General features: G+C 48.9%; 1 protein-coding gene across 1 annotated transcript in view; it reads right to left on the reverse strand.

The window, feature by feature from the left end:
* The window catches only part of LOC142047557 (butyrophilin subfamily 3 member A2-like), a 37,586-nt gene extending 25,966 nt beyond the window's left edge, over window positions 1–11,620 (reverse strand). The window contains exons 1-7 of the mRNA XM_075071257.1: window positions 11,530–11,620; window positions 10,316–10,738; window positions 8,926–9,207; window positions 6,165–6,266; window positions 5,887–5,943; window positions 4,498–4,524; window positions 3,430–3,456 (exon numbers count right to left, since the gene is read on the reverse strand). Coding sequence (XP_074927358.1) covers window positions 3,430–3,456; window positions 4,498–4,524; window positions 5,887–5,943; window positions 6,165–6,266; window positions 8,926–9,207; window positions 10,316–10,738; window positions 11,530–11,620 — 1,009 coding nt within the window. The remainder of the gene's footprint in view (window positions 1–3,429; window positions 3,457–4,497; window positions 4,525–5,886; window positions 5,944–6,164; window positions 6,267–8,925; window positions 9,208–10,315; window positions 10,739–11,529) is intronic.
* Window positions 11,621–12,325: the final 705 nt, after the last annotated feature.

Here is a 12,325-nt window from a genome sequence, read left to right on the forward strand (position 1 = left end):
TCCTGAACTGGAGCTGGGCGCTGATGGCTCGTGCGGGAATCTGTTTAACTAACCCTAGTCGTATTTTTGGTGCACACAGATCACACAGGTGCCTGTCTCTTGTGTCTACTCTTCATCCTCCCCACCTATTTCAGAATGCACAGTGTAAACTAGATTTATGAGTTTGTCTACTGTAGTAAACGTGTGATCTGTGCTTTCATATTGTATCGTAGATAGAAGATAATCCTCATATGTACATTTATGTACTTGAGTCTCCTTCATGGCCATTCTCCTACCTGAGAAATAAGCGAAACCTTGCAGCGTTTGCGCTCCATATTTTTTCCTACTATTTCAATATTCTCTTTAACAACAGAGAGTGAATTTAATGCTTGCATACAGGCTGGAGGTCTACATTGTCAGTGGTCAGAGTCATAGGGGTGTAACAGCAGCCACACAAGTGCTGCCCTGTTAATGACCTCCTGTTTGGATGCTCTGAGTGTGAACTGAAGCTTCCTATGTTTTTATTCTTGTATTTCAAAGAGGCACTGTGTCAGTGTGATTCTATTGGGTATCATTTAGTTGTGCATAGCAAATCCACATGGGGCAGCTATCCCCTTTAGGCTGAAGGAGAGACCCATTTTGGATAGTTACAAGCGCGCCTTTGGTACTTTCTGATCACTACCTATGCTCGAAGCTACAGAGTTGGTTGGCATCAGCCATGTGTCAGGTGCTGGCAATACTTTCTCATGCAGTAGTGGGCGGGTGTTTTGTCTGACATCAAGTTTTAATTGCTTATTCTTTCCAATACTGGGCTTCCCTCATTTGCACCCATGCACTCTGCACTGTCCTTCAATGCTCACCTCACTGCCTCCTCCTCCCCATGATCTGCTTGCACCAGCCAGTGCCCTCAGTCGCCCACTTCATCTGATCCTGTACCGCCTTGCTCACAATGCTGTCCAGTCCCATACACCCACCCTGCCGCCCTGACAACCATCACAGGCCAAAAGTTCCACATTGTAGGGACCTGGAACTGAGCTGTTCTAGGTGGATGGGTGCCCGGGTTGCCTGGCAGCCCTAGTGCTATCCACGCTGGGCTTCTCCTCCAGGCCGCAGTCATGTTGGTGTGCACTCTATGCTCCAACCCATTGCTATCCTGCTATGCAGGCCTCAGCTCCTCAGACTGGTCCTGTTCCCTACCTTATGCAATCCCCTCGCCTTGGGACTTTCAATGCACAAACGCTCAAACCCCACTTGCTCTGTATGTTGGGTTATGATGAGGTGCACTCTGATGGAGCCATCCACTCGCATAAATTCTCACAAGAGCCGGGATTTCAGGACCTGACCATCTACTAGGGGCCGACTTGTAAATCCAGTTGCCACAACACCGCCAAGACCCTCCCGCTAAGCTCATTCCACACCACTAAAACCTACAGTTAACCCACTTTTTGCAAAATCAGCACATAGGGATTTGGCACAGAAATAGGTGGGTCTGAGGGGCCGGTTGTGAGGCTGGAGCAGTGCAGGCCTCGCTCTAGGGACACGTTTCTGTCTTGCGTGCTACCTCCGCCTCATTCCTGGAAATGCTAACAGCTGGAGGTGTGACCCTCATGCAGATTTTGTGTCTGCTTAAGGGGTGACTGGGATTGTGTCTGTTTATGTCACTAAACAACACTGTTGTCTGACTTGTCCTGTTCAGTCTGAGACCCTTGGCTCAGTGGCGTTAGTCTCACTGCAGCTGGGAGGAGCTTCTCCACTATGGGGTAGCCAGACACATGTTAGATGGCTATTGTTTTGCAGCATGACATAGCAGTGGTGAGTAGAGGGCTGCGGCTAGAGTAGCTTTGCCATTACTATGTCCTAGATGGTCTGAGTGGGTTGTTACTTTTGAAGCTAAGTGCAGCCATGAAGTGCTCCCCTGGCTTACCAGCTGCGTTTAGTGCATTCTGCTCGAGCAGGCGTAGCATTTGCTCCTGCCTCGAACTGGTTCTACTCCCAGCTTCGTTGTAGATGTACCCAGAGTTTGGAATGAACCTCATATCCCTGTGACTTAAATGAACAACTACTGATTACGGTCTCCCTTTTCTCTCTCCCCGATTGCGAGGACTGCGTGAGAAGCTTGGTACAGAACTCCACCCCCATTAAGAGCACCTGGCAGAGCTCTCAGATACAGCACGGTGATAAGCATATAGAAGCAGTAGACACCGCAGGCAGGGTGAGTGAACAGTTTTGCAAACTCTGAGTACCCCAGTCCCACGATTAGTCACGGTGGCTCTTCTGCTCTATGACTGGAAGAAATGTTACTGCGAAGCTGACCAATCTCAATTGTTCTCGATGCAGGAAGGTGGCAGCCACTGTTTCTTAGTGACTTCAGCAGTGCAGGCTGCTTCTGGGCATTTCCGAGAAATGTGAGAGAGGAGCAAGAGACCGACTCAGACTACATGTTTGCCATGCTTGTTGCTATCTGCGCAGATCTGGCCCGATCATAATGCACGACCATCTCCCCTTTAACTTGGAGTGGCATATCTTTGATGTTGCAAAGGGCTGTTATACGACAAGAAAAGGATTAGCCTTTTGACAGAAGGCTGAGAATGTCGAGACTGTATTGGGATCCACGCCCAGTCTTTCCATCAAGGTTAGATGCTCTGTCAATCTAGGGTTCAGCTGTGTGTTGGTGCAATATATGCAGCCTGGTGCTATCACAAGCTGCTGGTTCATTGCACTGAGGCGGGACCTGTGGCTATGGGGGAGTCTTAAGTAACCCATGACTATGGGCACAGAAGCAACGCAACGGGCACTGTGTCTAATCTGTACAGGCATTACTGTGGTAAATGAACCAGCAGCTTGGATAGAAGTGGGGCTGGCAGTTAGTGATTTGCATCAACATGCATTAGTCCTGGGATTTGCAAACCATCTAACGTTGATGGAAGATGTGAATCTGGATCTGGATACAGCTCTGACTTTCTAAACATTCTCTGTCTAAGGGGAATTCCTTTTCTGTTACTGACAGCCCTTTGGAGCATCAAAGTTACGCACTCCAGGATTTGGACATGCAGATAATCGAGACTCAAATCTGGGATCTGGCCTTGGCAACAAAGCATGAAATCGTGAGTCTGAGTCCGGTCTCTTGCTCATCTCCACATTCTCAGAAATGACCCAGAAGAGCTTTCACTGCTGCAGTCATCTATAGAAAGTGACATCTCCCCTTCTCCTGCATCAGAACAATGTGATTGGCATTGGATTGCCAAAGGCCTGGTGACACATGTCTGTCTATCCAGACATGAGAGCAGAGGGCTCACAGTGATGCTGTGGGACTGGGGTGACTCAGATTTTGGCCCAAACTCTTCACTCAGCCCTGCCCTATGGTGTCATTGCTTTTATATCTGCTCAGCACCATGTGTGGCTGGGAACCTCTGCTCAGGGGCTCTAATGGGGTAGATGTTCTTTTCTTACCAAGTTTCTCACGCAGCTCCTTGCATTCTGTGGAGAGAGGAAAAGGAAATCATCATGGGTTCAATATTGTCCTTCTAAGCACAGTGACGTGGTGTTATTCCAAACTCTACCTACATCTACACTGCAGCTGGGAGTGAGTGTCCCAGCTCAGGCAGGCAAACAAGTGTTAGCTTTGCTCGAGTCAGTGTGCTAAAGTAGTCAGGTAGCTGGGGGTAGCATGTGCAGCAGCTTGGACTAATTACTCAAGTACAAACTGGTCCAGATGCTCTGGGTATGTATTTGGGCAGCTTCCCTGAGCTGCTGCCCCTGCCGCTTCCAGCCACACTGCTGTTGTCAGTTCATTGATTCAAGCAGAGCTAGCATGTTCCTGGCTATCCGAGCTGGGAAGCTCACTCCAAGCTGTAGGGTAGATGTACTTGATGAGCCAAGGCTCTCAGGACTGACAGGACACATCAGACAAAACTGTTGCTAATGAACAACATACACAATCCCAGATCAGCCCTTAAGCACAGCCCACAAACTGCATGAGGGGCACCCTTCCAGCTGTTAGCATTTCCATGGTCCCAGAGCAACCCCTAAACAGGGCCCACAAATTGCCCTAGGGGAGCATCTCCAGCTGATGGCACTGCAGGGAATGAGGGGCGGCAGCGTCACACCAGAACATGTATCATGTGGAGAGAGGCCTGCACTGCTGCAGCCTGTCGCTCGGCCTCAGATCTCCTATTTCTGCAATGGGCAATTCCTTTGTGGTGCTGATCTTCAAAAGTGTGTAACTCTATAGTCAGTGGTGGGCAGAAGCTTAGCTGCAGAAGGGCTCCATGGGGCTGTTGGGCACTGGATTTACCATCCATCCCTAGACACATGGGGTCAGGTCCTGCCCGGTATCTTGTGAGAATAATGCAAGTGATGGGTCCTCGCAAAGCCTATACAGAGCATAGTAGACTTTGGAGTCTCTGTTAATTTGAGATCCAGGACTAGACTAGGTCCATACAGCATGTGTGGTGATTTTTCTATTTCATTATAGTGCGAAAACAGAGACACATTTTTACTAGGGATTTAGCCAAGTACCTGCGTCCAAGGTCTTCTTGTCAGTCTCTGAAATGGGGAAGAGAAAAGAATCAGACCCAGAGACACACACTGTGTGTGGTGCTGTACACTCCGTTATCACTGGGGTTAGTCACAGACATCGCACACCCGCACTCCCAGCCCCAGTACAGGACCCGGCTGGTTTATCAGGAGCAGGCGAGGTGGTTAGTGATATGCACCAACAAACAGGAGACCTGGGATACTTTCTCACTCCTTAGCCCTTGTCTACACACACAAACATGAACCAGTTTATCTAATTAGGTTACAAAACATGCCTTGAGATAAACTGGTGCAGGGCTGTGTGTAAAACAGGCCTTGGGCTGCTGCAGCAGGGCCAGGAGAACCATCGGGCGGGGTCAGTTACTCCACAGCGACCCCTCTGGTTGGTTACAGAACAGCACTGATTGTTAGGGGAGCCCCATCCAGCCCTCCCCAGCTGGAGGAATGGTGGTTGCAGGGGAGCATGGCAGAAGGCAAAGGAGATGGAAGAGGGGGAGCCTCAGGGTTCTTCCAGGCTGTGATTGCCAGAGAACTCCAGTCACCAAGCTGGCATGTTGTATCCATTCTCTGCACCTGTCATCTGTATTTCCCTGCATGTGTGTGCAGTGCCCAGCAGAATGGGTCAGCACCACTCAGCACCAACACAATGGAAACCAATATTGTTACAAATATTGAAAAGGTCACAGTGGAATAAATTAGATGTGTGTAGTTACAAACCATTGTTGTTGCATCTATTACCACAGCTCAAGAAAGCAAATGTCACAGATTCATAGAGTTTCAGGCCACAAGGGACCATCAGATCATCTAGTTTGACCTTATGTGCATCACAGGCCAGAGAATCTCACCCATTTTCCCCTGCACTGAGACCAATAACTTGGGTTTGGTTACAGAAGCTTCCAGAAAGATGTCCAGTCTGGAGCTGAAGCCATCAAGAAATGGAGGATTAACCACTGCCCTTGAGAGCTTGTTCCAGTGGTTAATCACCCACCCTCTGTCCTATGCATTCGACAGCCACAGGGATGGAATCATCTCACAAAGTGTCAATGACCGTGGTGTGTCATTTCCTTTAAGGAGAAAGAGCCACTTAACAGTTACCTAGGGTGGCAGAATCTGACCCAGATTTCTAATGGCAAACCCAAATCTCTGCTGCACCCACATGCAGGGAATCTCACAAGCAATGACTGTTGGGTTTCCACTGCAAAATACACATTTGCCAACCTGTTCTCATCAGCATGTATGAGAACATGGGGGAGGTGAGGAACCATTAGGCAGAGGCCTCCCGGTTCCATCCCTTTCACTGCATTGAGCCCACAGATAATACCAACCAGTCACAGAGGTCACACATTTCAACAGACAAAACAGGAGACCTACCATGAATGATCAGAGCCTCCTCTTTAGAGGATTTCTTCTGAGAGGCCTTTTGCTTCGCTGTGAGACAGAGAATCAGACATTGCAGTGAGACAGGGAAGGAAGGGGAAACATCGAGCAATACACTAAAACAGGTGGGGCTGGGGACCCAGGTGTGATTGTTTGGTTTATTTCCTAAAACCAACACAGGGTAAATATCTGAACAATAAGACACTCCCCTGCCCCAACCCAGTGCCCTCTAGGGCCGGGTTCTAAACATGCAAAGAACACATTCCCATTACCTGTGTATCCAACATATGCACAAGCTCCAGCAGCAATGAGAACAAGAATGAACAACACCCAGAATGCAGCCAGCCAGGGAGACACACGGGGGAAGATGTCACCTGGCAAACAGAGAGCACAGAGTGTGAGGAGCACAGTCTCATCCTGGAGATGGAGAATGGGGCTTGCCACTTGGCTGAGAGCTGAGTCTGGTCCAGGGACCCCAGATAATCACAGGAATGAAGGGAACATCCCCTCCATGCTGAAATTACGACCACAAATCGGAGCCATTGAAACCGGAGAAGGTCGCACAATGTTAGTTCCAAGAACCAGGACTATCCCACTGCTACAAGCCAACAGCCAGCAGCTTCATGTCCAACTTGTCCAGCCCTGCCCGCACCAGCTGGCTGTTCACATGGTCACTGTCACTCAGCTTCCAGTTCTCAGTCACCATGTCCAGTCCAGATAAGTTCAGCAGAGAACAATTGTTTTCCTAGCTTGCCCCAGTGTGTTATCAGTTCATGGATTCACAGATGTCAAGGCCAGAAAGGGCCATTATGACCAACTAGTCAGAACTCCTATATTCATGGGCCAGAGACTCTCCTTCATTGATCCCTGAATCCAGCCCAGAACTTCTGTTCCAGCCGGAGCGGATGTTATAGAAAGAGACGCCCAGTTTGGGTTTAAAGATTCCAAGTGCTGGAGAATCCATCACGTCCCTAGGCCAGTTATTCCAATGATAAATTCCCCTCATTGTTAAAGTCTGCACCTTATTTCTAGTCTGAATTTGTTTAGCTTCAACTTTCAGCCATCAGATCTTGTTCTGCCTTTGTCAGTTAGATTAGAGACCTATCGACTGTCAGAAATCTCCTCCCTGTGTACGGACTTACAGACTGTGATGAAGTCACCTTTTATCCTTCCCTTGGATAAGCTACATAAATTGAGCTCCTATGTTTCTGGTTGTGAGGCAGGTTTCCAGACCTCTGATTGTTCCTGTAGCTATTTTATGAGCAATTACCAGCATGCCAACATCCCATTTGAAAGTGTGGATGCGGGAACTGGACACAGAATACCATAGTGGTCTGACACCTTATACAGAGGAAATGTCACCTCCTTTCTGCTGCTAGATATTCTCATTTACACATTCAAGCAGAGGTGCCGACTTTCTGAGTTCTCGGGTCGTGCTCGAACCCACTCTGCCCTAGGCCCCCCCCACTCCACCTCTTCTCCTAAGCCCGCACTCCTGCTCTGCCCCTGTTTCACCTCTTCCTGCCCCGCTCTGCCCCCTCCTCCTGCCTCTTCCGGCCACCACTCCTCCCGCTCCACCCCAAATGCTTCCTGCATGCTGCTGAACAGCTGACCACTGGTAGGTGGGAGGCGCTGGGGGGAGGAGCTGTTCCATGGGTCTGCCAGTGGGTACTGAGCACCCACTATTTTTTCCCCTGGGTGCTTCAGTCCCATACACCCACAGAATCTGCACCTATTCATTAAAGAGTGGTGTCTTATCTGCAGCATCGCTCTGGAAGCTCATGTTCGAGTCCCTTCCAGAATCACTGCTTTCCAAGATACAGTCTCCCATCCTGTAACTGTGACCTACACTCTTTGTTTGTAGAGGTGTGATCTTGCATTTGGCCATGTTGAAATTCATGTGTGACAAAGTGGGCATGTTTGTAATATTTTGAAGGTTATGTATGCCTCAGTTTCCCCTGCATGCTGTATTGTTACGTATTGGGGGGAAAGGTCTGCTTTCTGAGCAGGCTAAAACACAGGTGTGAATGGTGTGTAGCTGTCTGCAGCCCTAGCTCTGATATCTGTGGAGCATCTGAGAAGACAATGGCAAATCCAGTCACAGGGACTTTGATACCTAGCAACCAATGACCATGGATGACCCGTATCTCGGCAGGAAGCCAAGCAGAGTTTGCCCCACTGGGGAACAAAGGACTGGGGTGTGTGAGGTGGAAGCTAAATGTGGACTGCAGGAAGCAGCTGGGGCACACCTGAATTGGGACAGAGAGGTAAGAGGTCTAACTCATTCATAAAGCTATTGAATAACATTGGCCCAGAACAGATCCCAGTGAGACCCCACTAGAAACATCCCCATTGGAGGATGATTCCCCACTAAAATTACTTTGAGAGTTATCAGTTAGCCAGTTTTTAATCCATATAACATGGACTACATTGATTTTGTACAGTGTTAATTTTTCATCAGAGTTTCATGCAGGACAAAATCAAAACCTTCTCAGAGTCTGAGACCTGGTCTACAGTACAGAGTTAGGTTGGTTTAAATGATTCACTCAGATCTGGGAAAAGTTCCACATCCTCTGCGATGTATTTAAGCCAAACTAACCCCAGTGTAGACACCATTAGGTTGATGGAAGAATTCTTCTGTCACTCTAACTACCCACCTCCCAGAGAGGTGAATTTACTATCTCACAGAAGAACCTGTTCTGTCCTTTTAGTAAATGTTTAAACCACAGCATTGTAGCTGTACCATTGCTAGTGTAGACACACTTTGAGTCTATTACACCAGCCCAGTTACCTTTATCAACCAAATGCATCATCTCCTCAAAGAACGATATCAAGTTCATTTCACAAGACTCAGCCCAACTCCTGACAGCCAGTTTGTCCAGATCACAGAAACCTCTATCACTAATGGCCCCACAATCACATAAGAAGGATATTTCTTATCTCAGTACTAGAAACAGGTCCTAGCTGAACGAAACTCCCAAGTGACCGAGCCCCTCACTCCCACGGTGACCCCTTCTGAATGGAGGGACTCACCTGAGAGGTGAATGGCTGATTGTCGCTCGGTTCCCGGCAGGCCATTCCGCACTATGCAGCTGATGTCTCCATTCTCTTCTCCTTCTGTGACAGTGACATGACTCACAACACTATACAGGTTCTCCCTGTCCTGAGTCACATTGGTCACAATCTCCACTGCCAGGTTCTGCCAGTTTCCAACCCACTGGAGTTCGGGTTTGGGGAACCAGCCTGTGGTTCTACAGGCCAGTCCGATCCCCTGGCCCCGGGGTCCCAACACATCAATGAACACGGGAGCCACAGCTGCAGGGAGAGACAGGGAGTGTGTGTATCCAGAAATTGTGACTTTGGTAGTATCCATGTGATTCCCCAGATACCACTGGGTATAGGGAACTGTGACTGGAAAGCTGCATTCCCTTAAGTGCAAAGTCTCCCTGGGATCCCTCATTCTTACGACTGGGGAAATTAAATAATGCCATCTTGCGTTTCCATAGAGCACTGTGCCCTGCAGGCTCACTGAGGAACATGCAGGGTGAAACTGCTACACAGAGATCACTGCACTTGGTGCTGAAGTTCAACCACTTCTGGGGTGAAGCCAAACAACTGTCAGGATCTTGAGCATAGAGCACGAGCTGTGGGTTGGTGACCCTGCCTACTTAACTTGTACCCATCCTCCTGCACCACTGTCCCCTAAATACTGTCCCCTCTGGAGTCCTTCTCCACACTGGTAACGGTGCCAGACCATGCCAACACCCATGGTTGGATTTCCTTCTCCCTGTTCTGCATACAACCACCTTCTCCTCATTTCAATCTCTCCCTAAAAGCAGACGTCTTCTGTGGAGCCTTTGGATTAGAAGGCACCGAAGATGGGAGATGATTTAAAACATTTAAAGAATTATCACATGACAACCTCTCACCTGGGGCTCCATGTTTCTGAACTGCATTGTCTGGGACTAGGTTACTCAGTGAGGTAAATGGTCCCTTCCACTGGCCTTGTGCAGCACTGAACATGTAGTTGGTGCCAAGAGAATAACAAACAATATCTCAGCCCTTGGAAACTGCAGGATGAGTTTTAGGGAGGCCAAATATAATTATCATCTGAGCTAGGATTTGGGCAGAATATAGGGGTAAAGCTCCCACTCCCTCAAACAGCACCACAATGAGCATGATAGCTGAAGACTATAGCTTTACATCTCTTTAAAAAGAGGTTGTTTAATGCAGCACTGACCCTGCTAGCAACACAGTGGGGTCAGCACTGAGTGTGAGTGGAGAGCTCCCCCTACTGAGTCCTGCACAACAGTCCCTGCAGCACAGGACCCTACTGCTATGCTGGGCTCAGTCTGGGGGCACCCCCCATCGTACAGGAGGCTCTGGCTGCCCAGGTACAGTGTTCCCTAGTGCTGCATCTCACCTGCAATCCCTAGCTCAGTGGTGGCTTCCTGGCTCCATTCTGGGTTCTTCACAAAACAATGATAAGTCCCAGCATCTTCCTCTTGGAGCCGTTTCAGCTTCAAGGAGACATTCCCGCTGCTGAACTCCTGCAGGAACAGCTCTGTCCGATTCTGGTAACTCTCCCCTGGCAGGTTCTGGGAACCCTCATCCACGTACTTATGAACAGGGATAAATCCTGTTCCAATTTTGCTCCACAGCACATCCATGCTGGGCAGCCGGGCCGGGGGTGAGAGCTGGCAGGGTAACACCACATCGTGGCCAACTACCCCCACCACAGGGGTTGGGGAAACAGCCAGGGAGAACTTCTCTGGAAGAGACAAACCCAGAAGCAGATTCAGTGTGAGCAAAGAGGAGAGGGCATCTGTCATGGGGTATGCCTGCCCTGCAATAGAAGGGAAGTAGTTAACCCCATACTGTGGGCTGAGGAAGCCACACACCCCCACCTCTGCTGGGCATGCTCCAACTTGAACTAAAGCATAAAAGGGAGCAGCACAGTTCTGTCTGCCATGACTCAGGAGGAGAAAGGATGTGTGTTGCAAGCTCCCACCCAAGAACTGTTGGAGCCCTGGGGCACAGAGGCCAGGCTACTGAGACCCAGGCTAATACCTGGCTGACCGTAGCTGCCCATGAGAGGAAGGAGTCATTGGGAACTTCACCTGTCAACTACTTCAGAGGACCCATAGATTATGGAGCAAGAAGACTGGATAGGAAGTAGCCCAGGGGAACCAGACATTGATCTGGTTATGGAGCAAGGAACAAAGTCAGCATGTTTCAGAGGGATTCACGCTGATTCTCTGGTGGTTACACTTGCTGCTGACAGGGCCCTGACTGGGACCTGGTGGAGTAGGGGCTTGGGTCCCTCTACCCCAGCTGCAAATCCACCCCTGGGGGTGGCAGCCTAACCTCTGCCTGGCTGCTAGGCCATACTGACCTACTCAGAAGGGTTGTCCTATTGACTTCAGCCCCTAGGCAATTCTGCTCTGCACTTTTCACAGCACAGCACATTTAGCACCCCAATTCCACCCTGCCTTCAGAGCTGGGCACCTACCATCAGCCGCCACTCTCCAGCTGCTCTGCTTGAGCTCTGAAACCTCTTTCATTACAAATTAAGCACTGTCCCCATTGCTGCTAGTTCCCTTTGTTTCCTGGGCTCCCCACCAACTGTCCCATCACCCATGAGCACTGCTGCCTCCTCCTCATTGTCCCAATGTCCCTTCTGCAGCCTCACATCCCAGGTCTGCCCTGCTCCTTGCCTCTTGACCATGGCGCTCCTCCCACCACAGCACCATGGGTGGTTGCCCACATTGCCACTCATAAGGCCCTGGTTAAATCCACAATATAGAAGTCAAAATACTCCTGTGCACCAGAGCACTCCAGCAATCACTTTGATGGAAAGTTTTAAAGTTGCCTTGTAAACACCATAAACCATAATGCACTCTCATTTCCTTGTAAATATTATTACAGTGCAGGCAGAACTGAATTACGTAGCTGTGGTTTCCTTTCAAATCACAAAACATATTCACACTGTGTTTACATCTCCCACTACTGTAGCTCTGTAAGCAGCTATTGGTCAATGTCATCATTGGCAAGATCACTGCATGGTATTTGACTAGGCTGAGATAGTTTGTGGCAGAAGGCAAAAGAGTTAAAGACATGAATGGATATCAGAAAATTTTACAAAAAAAAATCAGTATGGGAAAGTGCCCTGAATGTGTTACAAAAATGGTCCTATAGGAGCCACCTCCTGCTAAGAAAAGCAGAACATGGAAGGAAGAAAAATGAACATTTCAAGACCAGTAGGAAAGGCAGTTTCTTGTTTTTCTGAAGCCATTGGATTTGGTTTCCAATCAAGTTGCAGTGTGTGCTGTTTGTAAGAGAGAAATTAATCAAATCAAAATTTATGCAATGCAATGTCACTATAGCACTCATGTAGGGGTACTTGAACAGAATTACCATGATAAATTTCAGA

The sequence above is a fragment of the Chelonoidis abingdonii genome, chromosome 11, assembly GCF_003597395.2.
Source record: "Chelonoidis abingdonii isolate Lonesome George chromosome 11, CheloAbing_2.0, whole genome shotgun sequence".
In the NCBI taxonomy this organism is placed as follows: Eukaryota; Metazoa; Chordata; order Testudines; family Testudinidae; genus Chelonoidis; species Chelonoidis abingdonii.